The 16,347-nt window shown below is 39.6% G+C and overlaps 1 protein-coding gene across 6 annotated transcripts in view; it reads right to left on the reverse strand.

Annotated features, from left to right (window-relative positions):
• The window catches only part of LRIG2 (leucine rich repeats and immunoglobulin like domains 2), an 84,956-nt gene that overhangs the window by 25,800 nt on the left and 42,809 nt on the right, over window positions 1–16,347 (reverse strand). For 3 of the 6 annotated variants that reach the window (XM_089917768.1, XM_022584041.2, XM_089917778.1), the window contains 5 exons: window positions 14,968–15,288; window positions 13,612–13,893; window positions 10,764–11,213; window positions 9,982–10,131; window positions 1,946–2,236 (listed from right to left, as the gene is read on the reverse strand). In XM_089917768.1, the coding sequence (XP_089773894.1) occupies window positions 1,946–2,236; window positions 9,982–10,131; window positions 10,764–11,213; window positions 13,612–13,893; window positions 14,968–15,288 (1,494 nt within the window). The remainder of the gene's footprint in view (window positions 1–1,945; window positions 2,237–9,981; window positions 10,132–10,763; window positions 11,214–13,611; window positions 13,894–14,967; window positions 15,289–16,347) is intronic. The other 3 variants (XM_089917786.1, XM_089917771.1, XM_089917792.1) reach the window with 3 other exon arrangements.

Consider the following 16,347-nt stretch of genomic DNA (forward strand, 5'->3'; position numbering starts at 1 on the left):
ATCATTTTGGGCTTCCCTGGTGGCACAGTGGTTAAGAATCCGCCTGCCAATGCAGGGGACATGGGTTTGAGCCCTGGTCCAGGAAGATCCCACATGCCGCGGAGCAACTAAGCCCATGCGCCACAACTACGGAGCCTGCACTCTAGAGCCCACGTGCCACAACTACCGAAGCCCGCATGCCTAGAGCCCGTGCTCTGCAACGAGAGAAGCCACCACAATGAGAAGCCGGCACAACACAACGAAGAGTGGCCCCTGCTCGCCGCAACTAGAGAAAGCCTGAGAGCAGCAACAAAGACCCAACGCAGCCAAATATAAAATACATACAATAAATAAATTTATTTTAAAAAATCATTTTAAAAATAAACAACCATTCCCCTCCAGCTTCTAGCAAGCCAATAACTCTAACAACAAAATAATAACCAAAAGCTGGTATTTTAAATCAGGTTATCTGTACTTTGGCTTCAAAAATATGCATTTCTCATTATTATTTACTGCAGTGGTGGGCTCTTTCCCCAGAGAACATTTACTGAAAGTTATATTAACTTCATGGGGATGTATTTTGGGAAAAGCTAGCCAAACATTCTAGAAACAAACACTCAGAAATAAAAATAAAACCCATGTGCAAAGTAAGCTAGAGCAGGGTTTTTCTCAAGCTTTAATATTCATACAAATAACCTGGAGACTGTGTTAAAATATAGACTCTGGTTCACTAGGTCTGGGGTGGGACCCATGCTCTGCATTTCTAACAAGCTCCTAGGTAATACTGATGCTGATAGACCACACTTTGAGTAGCAAGGAGCTAGAGCACCCGAGCTAAGGAACAAGCAATGCACCAAAGCACTCTCATTTGCTGATTTCCTCACTTACAGACCAGATTAACGATTAAGACATCCCTAAAGTTGGGGAAAGATACTGCATTTTTAGTTCTACTTAAAGTTATTTTGTGTGTGTGTATCTCTTCTAGGACACGGGGAAATGGATTTAGTGTTGGTGCCTTTCTTTCATGGACACAGAATTTTAAAGACAAGAGACTAACTTCAATAACAGGATATTTTTCTCTGACCTGTACCCTCTTTAGAAAACTTTAGAGGTGGTCTCTTAACTAAGAACAAGAGAGCACATCTTAAAAGTCCATGTCATTTCATTCACTCCAGCCAGAACCATCCCTGGAAGCACCACTATACAATGTCTTCCACTGTAAACCAGCGGTGCAAAGCCCCACCCTATTTCCAGTGCTCTTTCATTTCAGGCTGACAGGAGGGTGACAGTGGATAAAAAGCCTGGATGGACAGGAAGACATGCTCAGTAGTGCCCTTCACGGTCTAGAAAGAGTTTTGTTTTGTTTTGCTTTGCTTTATTGACTGGGTTGTTTCAAATGCCTCATCGGCACAATATAACATGTGTTTCTTTTCCTGGGCTACTATCCCCAAACTGCTTTCCCAATTATGGCCCTGACTGTAATACTTCACAGATGAAAGCAAATACCTGCCAAGTGATACTGACATTCAACATTTACCTGATAGAACAGCAACCAAATAAAACATTTTTAAATCTTCTCAGTGAAAATCTTCATCAAATTATGCCCAAATCATTATATCCTTAGCATTTCAAGTCTCCATTATTTAAATAAACATGGAAGAAAAAAGTAGTGCCTGTATGAAACTTCTTTATAGAAACTTTTTCTACATGGCTTCTGAATCTTTAGAAGTAAGATCTTGTTACTCCCACAAAAGCTGTTTTCATCCTACAGATCCAGACTTCTTTCTAAATCTAATCTCTAAAAATCTTTGGTTCTAGTTTATATCAATTAATAGTAGCTAATTACTCCATTATACCAACTTGTTTGCTTCTGTCAAATGAGAGTGCTACCTTTATGACAGAAGGAAAACTCAAGTAGGTGAAAGTGAAAACAAACCAAAATAACAAAAAACACTGTGCCCTTTACCACTGCTCTTCTGTGTGGAGGAAAGTTTCTTCTCATTTATCCTCTCATGGTTGGTGGGAAAGGCAGACATCTCTCTATCTGCTGCAGATACCAGGCTCTCCAGGGTGGTGGCATCTTGGGGAAGATGTGCCAAATAAGTCTCTTTGGGCATTTGGACCATAAGGCTGGACAGTGTCTGATCTAGAACATCCTCTTCAGCAATATAGGTGTATGGACAGTATTCTCGGGTCCGGGAGTAGATGTTAGCATTGTCATAACAATCTGAGCAGATAACCCGGGTGCCAGTGCCACCTAATGACAACACGGGAAAGAACCCAAACATCCTTCAGTTAAGGAATCAGTTTTGCCAACTATTAGTTTTCTCTAAAGTTGTCATCATATCTGGCATTTGTTCAAAACTTGCATTATAAACCAGATGAAGTTTCAAGGTCTTTCTGTGAACTAACTAATTTAATCCTTATAACATCCCTAAGAGGTAAGTATTATTATTATCCCTATTTTACAGACAGAGTAACTACAACACAGAGAGGTCAGGTAAGGCCCAAAGACATACTGCCTGAGTGAAGAGCTGCAATTTAAACTCAGGCCCTCTGGCTCCAGCACCCATGCTCTTGAGTAGTACATTAAGCCATCTTTGACAAGCCTGGATAAGGTCATGCGCAAATCAAGGGAGCCAAGATAAGGCTGGCACTGTGCTACAAGACACATGTTTGGCTTAAGCAAACTAAAGCAGAGAACAAGGGGTTTTGATGACTTTATTTCACAAAAGCCCACATAACTTTTGTTAAGTCAAGAGGTTAAGCAACACTAATTGCTAAAAGGACCCCTAGAGAAAGCCTCTGACAGTGAAAAGTCCTGCCTGACAAGTGTGTGTTTGGCAGAAGTAAAAGTTTAATAATGAGCTCCCTGGACAATTAAGTGCTTTGAAAACTGAATGATAAAAAAAGAGGAAACTGAGAAATAGAGACTTGCTTACTCATGTTCAAGCAACAGAATGTTAGAACTGGAAAAGAACAGGAAGTAATTAAGTTTAACCCAGAAAGCAGTGTTATTTCCTACAAATTTCAAAAAGTAGAGGTTTTTAAGTATTCTTTAAAAAGCTAGAGGGGGACTTCCCTGGTGGCACAGTGGTTAAGAATCTGCCTGCCAATGCAGAGGACATGGGTTCGAGCCCTGGTCCGGGAAGATCCCACATGCTGCGGAGCAACTAAGCCCGTGTGCCACAACTACTGAGCCTGCGCTCTAGAGCTCATGTGCCACAACTACTGAGCCCGCGTACCACAACTAATGAAGCCTGCGCGCCTAGAGGCCATCCTGGCCAGGGAAGGTCTCACAAGCCACACGGTATAGCCAAAAAGAAAAAAAAAAAAAAAAAAGCTAGAAATACCCCCCTTTCAATGGAAAGCCAAAATAATGGAATAGAGCTTCCATGTGTATACTACTCGAAGTACTACACAGATTTGTGGAAAGAATATTTAAGAATCATGAGAGAAATGCTTTATAAAATATTGTTTATTTTTAAAATGAGGAGATTAAAGCTCAGCTTTTAAGTAACTTGTTGGTGACCACATGGCTGGAGAGAGGAACTGGGAGTCAAACCGAATTCTACCCCTTAATTCACTTCCCTGTGTTCTGTAACTCCCTATGGGAAGAGTGGAGTCGGGAAAAGTAGTGTTGAGAAGTCAGGTTCACTTAACTATTTTATATCTCTCTGATGTTCTCCAATATAAGATGAGAATCATCAATGCCCTTTAAACCTTAGTGAATGTCTACCTGTCAGCAGGAGATACAACCTCCCCGGGATATGGTCTGAAGGGTGCTCATGCCTGAAAAGGATAAAAGACACCTGAAGAAAGTTTCTAGAGCATCTCCTTCCTACAACAATACTTTGGTTTGGGAGCCTCTGCTGTGCTCTCCAATCCCTTGTTTAAGGATGTGTTTTACTCCTTTCTGTCAGAAGATTTTCTCCTCTGTTAAGACTTTAGAGCCTGAACCAAGATGGCGGAGTACAAGGACGTGCTCTCACTCCCTCTTGCGAGAACACCAGAATCACAACTAACTGTTGAACAATCATCGACAGGAAGACACTGGAACTCACCAAAAAAGATACCCGACATCCAAAGACATAGGAGAAGCCACAATGAGACAGTAGGAGGGGTGCAATCACAATAAAACCAAATCCCATAAGGCTGGGTAGGTGACTCACAAATTGGAGAACACTTATACCACTGAAGTCCACCCACTGGAGTGAAGGTTCTGAGCCCCAAGTCAGGCTTCTGAACCTGGGGGTCCAGCAATGGGAGGAGGAATTCCTAGAGAATCAGACTTCGAGGGCTAGTGGGATTTGACTGCAGGACTCTGACAGGACTGGGGGAAATAGAGACTCCACTCTTGGAGGGCACACATAAGTACTGTGCGCATCAGGACGCAGGGGAAGGAGCAGTGACCCCAGGGAGACTGAACCAGAGCTACCTGCTAGTGTTGGAGGTTCTCCTGCAGAGGCGGGGGGCAGCTGTGGCTCACCAAGGGACAAGGACACTGGCAGCAGAAGTTCTGGGAAGCACTCCTTGGCGTGAGCCCTCCCAGAGTCCACCATCAGCCCCACCAAAGAGCCTGCAGGTTCCAGTGTTGGGTCGCCTCAGGCCAAACAACCAACAGGGAGGGAACCCAGCCCCACCCATCAGCACTCTAGCAGATTAAAGTTTTACTGAGCTCTGCCCACCAGAGCAACAGCCAGCTCTACCCACCACCAGTCCCTCCCATCAGTAAAACTTGCACAAGCCTCTTAGATAGCCTCATGTAAGAGGACAGACAGCAGAAGCAAGAACAACTACAATCCTGCAGCCTGTGGAAGAAAAACCACATTCACAGAAAGATAGACATGATGAAAAGGCAGAGGGCTATGGACCAGATCAAAGAACAAGATAACACCCCAGAAAAACAACTAAATGAAGTGGAGATAGGCAACCTTCCAGAAAAAGAATTCAGAATAATGATAGTAAACATGATCCAGGACCTCGGAAAAAGAATGGAGGCAAAGATCGAGAAGGTGCAAGAAATGTTTAACAAAGACCTAGAAGAATTAAAGAACAAACAAACAGAGATGAACAATACAATAACTGAAATGAAAAATGTACTAGAAGGAATCAATAGCAGAATAACTGAGGCAGAAGAACAGATAAGAGACCTGGAAGACAGAATGGAGGAATTCACTGCTGTGGAACAGAATAAAGTAAAAAAAAATGAAAAGAAATGAAGACAACCTAAGAGACCTCTGGGACAACATTAAACGCAGCCACAGTCACATTATAGGGGTCCCAGAAGGAGAAGAGAGAGAGAAAGGACCCAAGAAAATATTTGAAGAGATGATAGTCAAAAAATTCCCTAACATGGGAAAGGAAATAGCCACCCAAGTCCAGGAAGCGCAGAGAGGCCCATACAGGATAAACCCAAGGAGAAACACGCCGAGACACATAATAATCAAACTGACAAAAATTAAAGACAAAGAAAAAGAACAAAGCAGCAAAGGAAAAATGAAAAATTACATACAACGGGACTCCCATAAGGTTAACAGCTGATTTCTCAGCAGAAACTCTACAAGCCGAAGGCAGTGGCATGATATACTTAAAGTGATGAAAGGGAAGAACCTACACAACCAACATTACTCTACCCAGCAAGGATCTCATTCAGATTTGATGGAGAAATCAAAAGCTTTACAGACAAGCAAAAGCTAAGAAAACTCAGCACCACCAAACCAGCTCTACAACAAATGCTAAAGGAACTTCTCTAAGTACGAAACACAGGAGAAGAAAAGGACCTACAAAAACAAACCCAAAACAATTAAGAAAATGCTCATAGTAACATACATATCGATAATTACCTTAAACATGAATGGATTAAATGCTCCAACCAAAACACACAGACTTGCTGAATGGATACAAAAACAAGACCCATATATATGCTGTCTACGAGAGACCCACTTCAGACCTAGGGACACATACAGACTGAAAGTGAGAGGATGGAAAAAGATATTCCATGCAAATGGAAACCAAAAGAAAGCTGGAGTAGCAATACTCATATCAGATAAAATAGACTTTAAAATAAAGAATGTTACAAGAGACAAGGAAGGACACTACATAATGGTCAAGGGATCAATCCAAGAAGAAGATATAACAATTATAAATATATATGCGCCCAACACAGGAGCACCTCAATACATAAGGCAACTTGCTAACAGCTCTAAAAGAGGAAATCAACAGTAACACAACAATAGTGGGGGACCTTAACACCTCACTTACACCAATGGACAGATCATCCAAACAGAAAATTAATAAGGAAACAGAAGCTTTAAATGACACAATAGGCCAGATACATTTAATTGATATTTATAGGACATTCCATCCAAGAACAGATTACACTTTCTTCTCAAGTCAGCACGGAACATTCTCCAGGACAGATCACATCTTGGGTCACAAATCAAGCCTCAGTAAATTTAAGACAACTGAAATCATATCAAGCATCTTTTCTGATCACAACACTATGAGATTAGAAATCAATTACAGGGGAAAAAAACGTAAAAAACACAAACACATGGAGGCTAAACAATACGTTACTAAATTACCAAGAGATCACTGAAGAAATCAAAGAGGAAATCAAAAAATACCTAGAGACAAATGACAATGAAAACACGACGATCCAAAACCAATGGGATGCAGCAAAAGCAGTTCTAAGAGGGAAGTTTACAGCAATACAAGCCTACCTCAAGAAACAAACAAAATCTCAAACGATCTAATGTTACATCTAAGGGAACTAGAAAAAGAAGAACAAACAAAACCCAAAGTTAGCAGAAGGAAAGAAATCATAAATATCAGAGCAGAAATAAATGAAATAGAAACAAAAAAACAACAGCAAAGATCAATAACACTAAAAGCTTTTGAGGTTCTTTGAGAAGATAAACAAAATTGATAAACCATTAGCCAGACACATCAAGAAAAACAGGGAGAGGACTCAAATCAATAAAACAAAAAATGAAAAAGGAGAAGTTATGACACTGCAGAAACACAAAGCATCCTAAGAGACTACTATAAGCAACTGTATGCCAATGAAATGGACAACCTGGAAGAAATGGACAAATTCTTAGAAAGGTATAACCTTCCAAGACTGACCCAGGTAGAAATAGAAAATATGAACAGACCAATCACAAGTAATGAAATCGAAATTGTGATTAAAAACCTTCCAACAAACAAAAGTCCAGGACCAGATGGCTTCACAGGTGAATTCTACCAAACGGTTAGAGAAGAGCTAATACCCATCCTTCTCACATTCTTCCAAAATATTACAGAGGAAGGAAAACTCCCAAACTCATTCTATGAGGCTACCATCACCCTGATACCAAAACCAGACAAAGATACTACAAAAAAAGAAAATTACAGACCAATATCACTGATGAATTTAGATGCAAAAATCCTCAACAAAATACTAGCAAACAGAATCCAACAACACATTAAAAGGATCATACACCATGATCAAGTGGGATTTATCCCAAGGATGCAAGGATTCTTCAATATACACAAATCAATCAATGTGATACACCATATTAACAAGTTGAAGACTGAAAACCATATGATCATCTCAATAGATGCAAAAAAAAGCTTTTGACAAAATTCAACACCCATTTATGATAAAAACCCTCCAGAAAGTGGGCATAGAGGGAACCCACCTCAACATAATAAAGGCCATATACGACAAACCCACAGCAAACATCATTCTCAATGGTGAAAAACTGAAAGCATTTCCTCTAAGATCAGGAACAAGACAAGGATGTCCACTCTCACCACTCTTATTCAACATAGTTTTGGAAGTCCTAGCCACAGCAATCAGAGAAGAAAAAGAAATAAAAGGAATACAAATTGGAAAAGAAGAAGTAAAACTGTCACTGTTTGCAGATGACATGACACTATACATAGAGAAACCTAAAGATGCCACCAGAAAACTACTAGAGCTAATCAATGAATTTGGTAAGGTTGTAGGATACAAAATTAACGCACAGAAATCTCTTGCATTCCTATACACTAATGATGAAAAATCTGAAAGAGAAATTAAGGAAACACTCCCGATTTACCACTGCAACAAAAAGAATAAAATACCTAGGAATAAACCTACCTAGGGAGACAGAAGACCTGTATGCAGAAAACTATAAGACACTGATGAAAGAAATTAAAGATGATACCAACAGATGGAGAGATATACCATGTTCTTGGATTGGAAGAATCAAAATTGTGAAAATGACTATACTACCCAAAGCAATCTACAGATTCAATGCAATCCCTACCAAATTACCAATGGCATTTTTTACAGAACTAGAACAAAAAATCTTAAAATTTGTATGGAGACACAAAAGACCCCGAACAGCCAAAGCAGTCTTGAAGGAAAAAAGCAGAGCTGGAGGAATCAGACTCCCTGACTTCAGACTATACTACAAAGCTACAGTAATCAAGACAATATGGTACTGGCACAAAAACAGAAATAGAGATCAATGGAACAAGATAGAAAGCCCAGAGATAAACCCACGCACCGATGGTCAGCTAATCTATGACAATGGAGGCAAGGATATATAATGGAGAAAAGACAGTCTCTTCAATAAGTGGTGCTGGGAAAACTGGACAGCTACATGTAAAAGAATGAAATTAGAACACTCCCCAACACCATACACAAAAATAAACTCAAAATGGATTAGAGACCTAAATGTAAGACCAGACACTTTAAAACTCTTAGAAGAAAACATAGGAAGGACACTCTTTGACATAAATCACAGCAAGATCTTTTTTGATCCACCTCCTAGAGTAATGGAAATAAAAACAAAAATAAACAAATGGGACCTAATGAAACTTCAAAGCTGTTGCACAGCAAAGGAAACCATAAACAAGACGAAAAGACAACCTTCAGAATGGGAGAAAATATTTGCAAACAAATCAATGGACAAAGGACTAATCTCCAAACTACATAAACAGCTCATGCAGCTCAATATTAAAAAAAACAACCCTATCCCAAAATAGGCAGAAGATCTAAATTGACATTTCTCCAAAGACATACAGATGGCCAAGAAGCACATGAAAAGCTGCTCAACATCACTAATTATTAGAGAAATGCAAATCAAAACTACAATGAGGTATCACCTCACACCAGTTAGAATGGGCATTATCAGAAAATCTACAAACAACAAATGGTAGAGAGGGTGTGGAGAGAAGAGAACCCTCTTGCACTGTTGGTGGGAATGTAAATTGATACAGCCACTATGGAGAACAGTATGGAGGTCCTTAAAAAACTAAAAATAGAATTACCATATGATCCAGCAATCCCACTACTGGGCATATACCCAGAGAAAACCATAATTCAAAAAGATACATGCACCCCTATGTTCACTGCAGCACTATTTACAATAGTCAGGTCATGGAAGCAACCTAAATGCCCATCGACAGATGAATGGATAAAGAAGATATGGTACATATATACGATGGAATATTACTCGGCCATAAAAAGGAACGAAATTGGGTCATTTGTTGAGATGTGGATGGATCTAGAGACTGTCATATAGAGTGAAGTAAGTCAGAAATAGAAAAACAAATATCGTATATTAACGCATATATGTGGAACCTAGAAAAATGGTACAGATGAACTGGTTTTCAGGGCAGAAATTGAGACAGATGTAGAGAACAAACGTATGGACACCAAGGGGGTAAAGCGGTGGGGGATGGTGGTGGTGGTGTGATGAATTGGGAGATTGGGATTGACATGTATACACTGATGTGTATAAAACTGATGACTAATAAGAACCTGCTGTATAAAAATATAAATAAAATAAAACTCAAAAAAAAAGACTTTAGTCAATTTTCATCCTATTTTGCATGGGGCAAATGTTTTCATTGAGTAGCTTACTTTAAAACATTGCTTCAGATTACTGTGGAAAACTATACACTTAAAAAAAAACTAAACAGGGTAGGCTGAAATTGTAAGCACAGATAATAAAAAGTCATTACCATCAGCGCCTTTGTGTAAATATCCATTGGCAGGAGGCATAAGTTGCTGATGACTACCTGCCTCAGAGTTGCTGTAGCCTTCCTGTGGCTCAGACAGTGTTCCTTGGGAAGACAAGTAGCTGGGAATGTCTGCAGGCAGATTGAGCTCGTCTGTAAAAGAGACATCTGTAACTCTCAAATAAAGTTAGGCAATTTAAGCCAAAACTCAGAAGACTATCTTGCAAATGTATTCTACTTTGGTACTAATGGCCAGGAAAATGTTATGTACCTAGGAATTCAACAACTCCTAGAATTTTCTCTGAAAACTATTTCTCACTAGAATTCTCCCCCAAGCTTCATTTTAAAAGTATTACCAAAAGAAAAAAAACCTGAAGTCTGAAATCTTATCCACAGACACACTTTAGCAATCTATCTGGCTGTACCTCTTCTCTTACAGGATTTCAGGGTGGGGGACAGGTGTGAAAGACTGATCTCTGTCATAACGACTCCACTCTTCCCCAAAGGAAAATTACAATGGAAATGAGCCTTAGGTATTAAAGAAAGAAGGTGCACATGCAACTGTTTAAAAGAACAAAGTTTTGGGGGACTGTCTACAAATTCTTAAGCTTATTCACTAGAGCGGTTCCATTATATCAAGAAAGTAGGACATTTTAACAGAAAAACTCTTCCTTCTATCACAAATAAATTATCAAAGCTCCTTAGTTTTTTATATTTAACAACAAATCCTACACTACATTCCTGACTCCGGTATAAGCCACAAGGGTCAACCGGGTACCACTCACCTGTGTTCGTGATACTATAGTCTTCATTTTTCCTTCTCATGTGGTAAATAACAATGACCCAGATCAAAGAGGTACCCACAACACAGCAGACCACAACAATGATGACAATGCCAACTGTGGTCCACCCATCATCTTCATGCCCAATGCTACTCTGGGAAGAGTCACAATTGGGGGTGGAAATCACATTTAGGTAAATGTGACCACGTTCTGTCCCAAGGGTGTTGGACATAATGCAGGTATATTTCCCAGCATCTTCTAGCCCAGCATCTACAATGATGAGAAGCTGGTTGGCTGCAGCAAAGAAGTGCCGTTCTGTCACCAGCAGTGGTCCATCATCTTTGGTCCAGTTGAGGCGAGGGGCAGGACTCCCTCCAGCTATGCACTGTAATACTGCAGTTTCACCTCGGGTTACTGTCTTGTCCTCCAGAGGTCTAATAAATGAGGGTGTCTCTAACAGAAAGATGCATTAAAAAATATTAGGCAGTTTTATTCCTAATTGAATTAGACTAATTAGGTTACGATGAAATAAGCACTTTCATATGCTCATGGGAGGATTAGAAGTTAATGTTTCAGAAAAGCAAAAGCCTCAAAAAATCTAAATCTCATCTCAGGAATTACACCTTGAGCAAGCTATCCTAAGCAAAGAATTCAAAGATTTATATACAAAAATGCTTATTACAAAATTAGTTGTAATTTTTAAAGGGAAAAAAATCTAAAAATCTAGCAGAAAAATGAGTAAGTAAATTATACCACAGCCACATGATATTCATGAAAACTTAATGACACAGTAACCCTGTGATACAATATTAAGTGGAAAAAAGCAGGCATACATAACCACATAAGGATGAGTGTTTTTTCTTTTTTAGATTTTTTTTTTTTGGATGTGGACCATTTTTAAAGTCTTTATTGAGTTTGTTACAATATTGCTTCTGTTTTATGTTTTGGTTTTTTGGCCGTGAGGCATGTGGGATCTTAGCTCCCCAACCAGGGATCGAACCTGCACCCCCTGCATTGGAAGGCGAAGCTTTTGTTTTGTTTATAAGTATTTCTTTCATCGATCTTTTTCATTCTTTAAATTTATTTATTTATTTATTTATTTTTGGCTGCACTGGGTCTTCATTGTTGCGTGCAGGCTTTCTCTAGTTGCAGTGAGCAGGGGCTACTCTTTGTTGTGGTGCGTGGGCTTCTCATTGCGGTGGCTTCTTGCTGCAGAGCACGGGCTCTAGGTGCACGGGCTTCAGTAGCTGTGGCTCACGGGCTCTAGAGCACAAGCTCAGTAGTTGTGGCACGTGGGCTTAGTTGCTCTGCAGCATGTGGGATCTTCCCAGACCAGGGCTCGAACCCATGTTCTCTGCATTGGCAGGTGGATTCTTAACCACTGCGCCACCAGGGAAGCCCCAGAAGGCCAAGTCTTAACCACTGGTCTGCCAGGGAAGTCCCAAGATGAGTTTCGTGGGATTTTTTTAAGATTTATTATTTATTTATTTATTTAATTTATTTTTGGCTGTGTCAGGTCTTAGTTGTGGCATGCAGGATCTTCACTGAGGCATGTGGGATCCTTCCTTGCAGCACACGCGTGGGCTTCTCTCTAGTTGTGGCATGTGGGTTTTCTCTTCTCTACTTGTGGTGCACAGGCTCCAGGGTGTGCGGGCTCTATAGTTGTGGCACATGGGTTCCAGAGCATGGGTTCTGTAGTTTGCGGCAGGCAGGCTCTCTAGTTGAGGCGTGAGCTCAGTAGTTGTGGTGCGCGGGCTTAGTTGCCCTGAGGGACGTGGGCTCTTAGTTCCCTGACCAGAGATTGAACCCGCATCCCCTGCATTGTAAGGCGGACTCTTCAGCACTGGACCACCAGGGAAGTCCCCAGATGAGTGTTTAAAAACTCCAGAATATGTCAAAATCTTTAACGGTGTCTGCGTGACCTTCCCTCTTTTTTTCTAATTTTCTACATATCTTAAATTTTTTAAACAATAAACTTATTTTTCTGATTACACAAGTAATTACACAAACCAACACATTTTTTAAAACCCTAACATCTAGAGGAAAAGAGAATTTACCTTGAATTTGAGTCCCATGAAGAAAAGTGTTTTCCAAATGTATGGATGCCAAAGGGGGAAGAGGGTGGGGGGTGGGATGAATTGGGAGACTGGGATTGACATATATACACTAATATGTATAAAACAGATAACTAATGAGAACCTGCTGTATAGCACAGGGAACTCTACTTCACTTCGCTGTACAGCAGAAACTAACACAACACTGTAAAACAACTATACCCCAATTTAAAAAGAAAAGTGTTCTCATAAGAAAACAAACTGGCTTATCAGGGGAAATCTATGAGGAAAAGACATTTTACCAGAGGATAGGATTAACAGGAGCACACTGGAAGGAAAACAGGAAATCTAACCAGAAGACAGATCATTTTTTTCATCTTATAATTTAAAAAAAAAAAATGAACTGGGGGGAAAGTTACATTGTCTCAAGTTCTCTGTGAAGCAGGTATGTGAGGCAGTATAAAAGTGCAAACTCACTATTGAATAGTAGAAAAAACATATACATGAAGTAGAAAACTTACAGAGGAAAACATAACAGGACAAAGGGATTTGAATATTCAATTCATGGGATAAAAATCTCTAATTCTGCCCTCAGAATTTCCCCAGATTTCAGTTTACTGATCCACTAATATCCTAGGCTGACATAACCCTGCATAAATTGGCAGAGCAAGGAAACAAAGATATAAGAATCCCAACTAAAATCTCAAACATAGATTCTTCTTGCCATTAAGACCAAGAGTCAATCCATAATAAAAAGACTCCCACAAAAGCAGGGACCCACGGAGCAATAAACATACCTAACACGATTAATGAAGCATTTGCTGAGAGGCCGCCTGCTATGTTCTGTGCCATGCAGCTATAGATCCCCATGTCTTCTATTTTCACATTTGCAATGAAGAAGACATCATCCTCAGGCATGACATGCATGCGTCTCTCTCGAGCTGCAGGAAAGTCAGTACCACCATCTTTCTGCCAGGAAATCTGAGGTGCAGGGTGCCCCTCTGCAGCACATTCTAATCTGGCCATGGCACCAGTGCGAATAGTTAGATCCATTGGAGTTTTCAGAAAAGATGGCATCTCTGTTCCAAAAAAGATCACCAAGAGAATGTGGGTGGGTGGGGGGAATATATATATATATATATATATATATATATATACACACACACACACACACACACATATATACATACACTCATACATACATACAAGGGAGACTCTATTAGGCAAAATACCAACTGTTGTAATGCTCCATTTCTTTGAGAAGACATGCTCCCTGCATTGACAATAAATACTACTTCAGAGGCCATCTTTTCTCCCAGAACCTCAGGGCATGGAGTACAGTGATGACTGACTCTTCTAGAATGCGTGGCAAATCTACCTGATCTCCTTGATAGGGACAGAAAAAGCAGAAGCCACAAACCTTTTTGAACATATATTTTAGAACTTAATATTTACTATGACTCCCTTACTTAAGAGACTAAATGGTGCTTCCCAAACAAACATCTACAAAGCTGTCAAGGAAACTGCATGATAAAAAAAATTTATGCCTTCAAACATCTCATAAAACAACCCAGGATCAAGACATATGTACATCTTTTGGTTGCACAAAGCCTGAAGTGTTAGTGTTGTAGTTATTCAGCCTAACAGGTGATAGATCAATCAAGCTGTTTTGTGTTTTCCTTTCACAGCCACAATGAAAAAGAGCATTATTTTCAAAAATGGTTTTGTGTGACTACATTTAGACAATGATAATGATCACTGGACCCAGAAATGTTCTCAATACTCCCAGTTATTGGACGGCCTGTGAACAATGTCAGGAATAAATTTCATAGTTTTTAGAACAGAATTATGGTTCTGGAAAGAAAATGGAGAATTAAAAAAAATTTTTTTTTCAAAAGCATAAATAAAAGTGAAAGTAGCCCATCTCCTAGAGCCACAGAATTCACCTTTACCCCTCAGTCAAAGACTGATTAGGGACAGTAAGTGGGTAAATTAGCAATCCAGTCTGTATACTGTCATAACCCTAAAGACAAAAACAGTAAGGAATCCCCCCACAATGTCAGGTTTATCCTAATTTTCTTGGTCAAAGATTCAAAAATCAAACATGAAAAATCCTTCTAACCACAAAACTATCAGGGAGCATAATTTCTTACCATTCACAGTCAGTTTGGCTTTATGAGAATAGTTAGAACCAAAGTGATTAGTAATAATACACTGATATTTTCCTTCATCTGTGAAATTTACATTGAAAAGATGTAAGACACTAGTATATTCCAGAGCTTCTCCAGCTTGTTGCTGATAACGAACAAAATTCTCAATATCAGCATCATACAAGATTTCACTGTCTTTGCGCCACAAAGTAGACATGGGTGAATCACTGCTGCTCACTGCAGTGCATGTCAGAGTCACGTTCATGCTTCTTAGAGCAACTGTGGTTTCAGGATGGGTTCTTATCTGTGGCTTGAGAAAATCATCTAAGGAGAAAAAAATGGGGCAGGAGCCAAGTCAGTTATTTATTTTTGCTTCTATAGATTCAATTTTAAAAAAAATAATGTAAAATTGCATGTTATGTTTACAAAATGTCATGTTAAGGTTGAAAGGGACTATAGAGCTAGAATCCAATTCCCTTGTTTTAAGATGAGGAAAATGATGCCCAGAAGGGTCAAATGACTTGCTCTAAGATATGTAAGTCCACAGCTAAGCCTGGACTGGAACCCAGGTTTTCAGACTTCAGGGCTTAGCACTCTTTCTACCATCCCTTACTGTCACTTATGCTTTGAATGTACTTCTTAAGTATTACCAGTTACTGAGAAAAGGAGAAACCTAAATTAGAATTTTAAAACAAGCTCTAATTCTATTACCCCTTGTGTGTATGTGTATGTGTGTGTTTGTGTGTATATATAACATATATAAAAATAGGTATATCCAGGCTTCCCTGGTGGCGCAGTGGTTGAGAGTCCACCTGCCGATGCAAGGGACACAGGTTCATGCCCCGGTCCGGGAAGATCCCACATGCCGCAGAGCGGCTGGGCCCGTGAGCCATGGCTGCTGAGCCTGCGCCTCCGGAACCTGTGCTCCGCAACGGGAGAGGCCACAAAAGTGAGAGGCCCGCGTACCGCAAAAAAAAAAAAAAAAATAGGTATTCCTATTAATAAAACATACTATTTGAAAGTACTTTGTGCATAACTTTCACCTAAAATAGTGAAAAATTCCAAACATGTCAAATGTCCAAATGAAGACTGGCTTAGGACTGGCTAATAAACTATAGATTCACAAATAATAATATATTATTGGACTGATTCAGAGAAGCAGGTATATGAATTCTTAACCAATGTCTTCGCTGGGTAACATTTCACTGTGCCATAAAAGTGATAACTAAAAAAAGGAGATAAATTGTATGGTGTAAGCTTATGTTTAAAACTAAAGTCAGAAGGGCATTCATGGCAATGTAAGCAGAATTTAATCATTACTAGATTCTTCGTTTTCTTCCTTAAAGTTTGTAAAAACAACTTAAGTATTTTATGTGCCTGAAC

The sequence above is a fragment of the Delphinapterus leucas genome, chromosome 1, assembly GCF_059928025.1.
Source record: "Delphinapterus leucas isolate spDelLeu-1000000601 "Yukka" chromosome 1, BTC_Dleu_Yukka2, whole genome shotgun sequence".
NCBI lineage: Eukaryota > Metazoa > Chordata > Mammalia > Artiodactyla > Monodontidae > Delphinapterus > Delphinapterus leucas.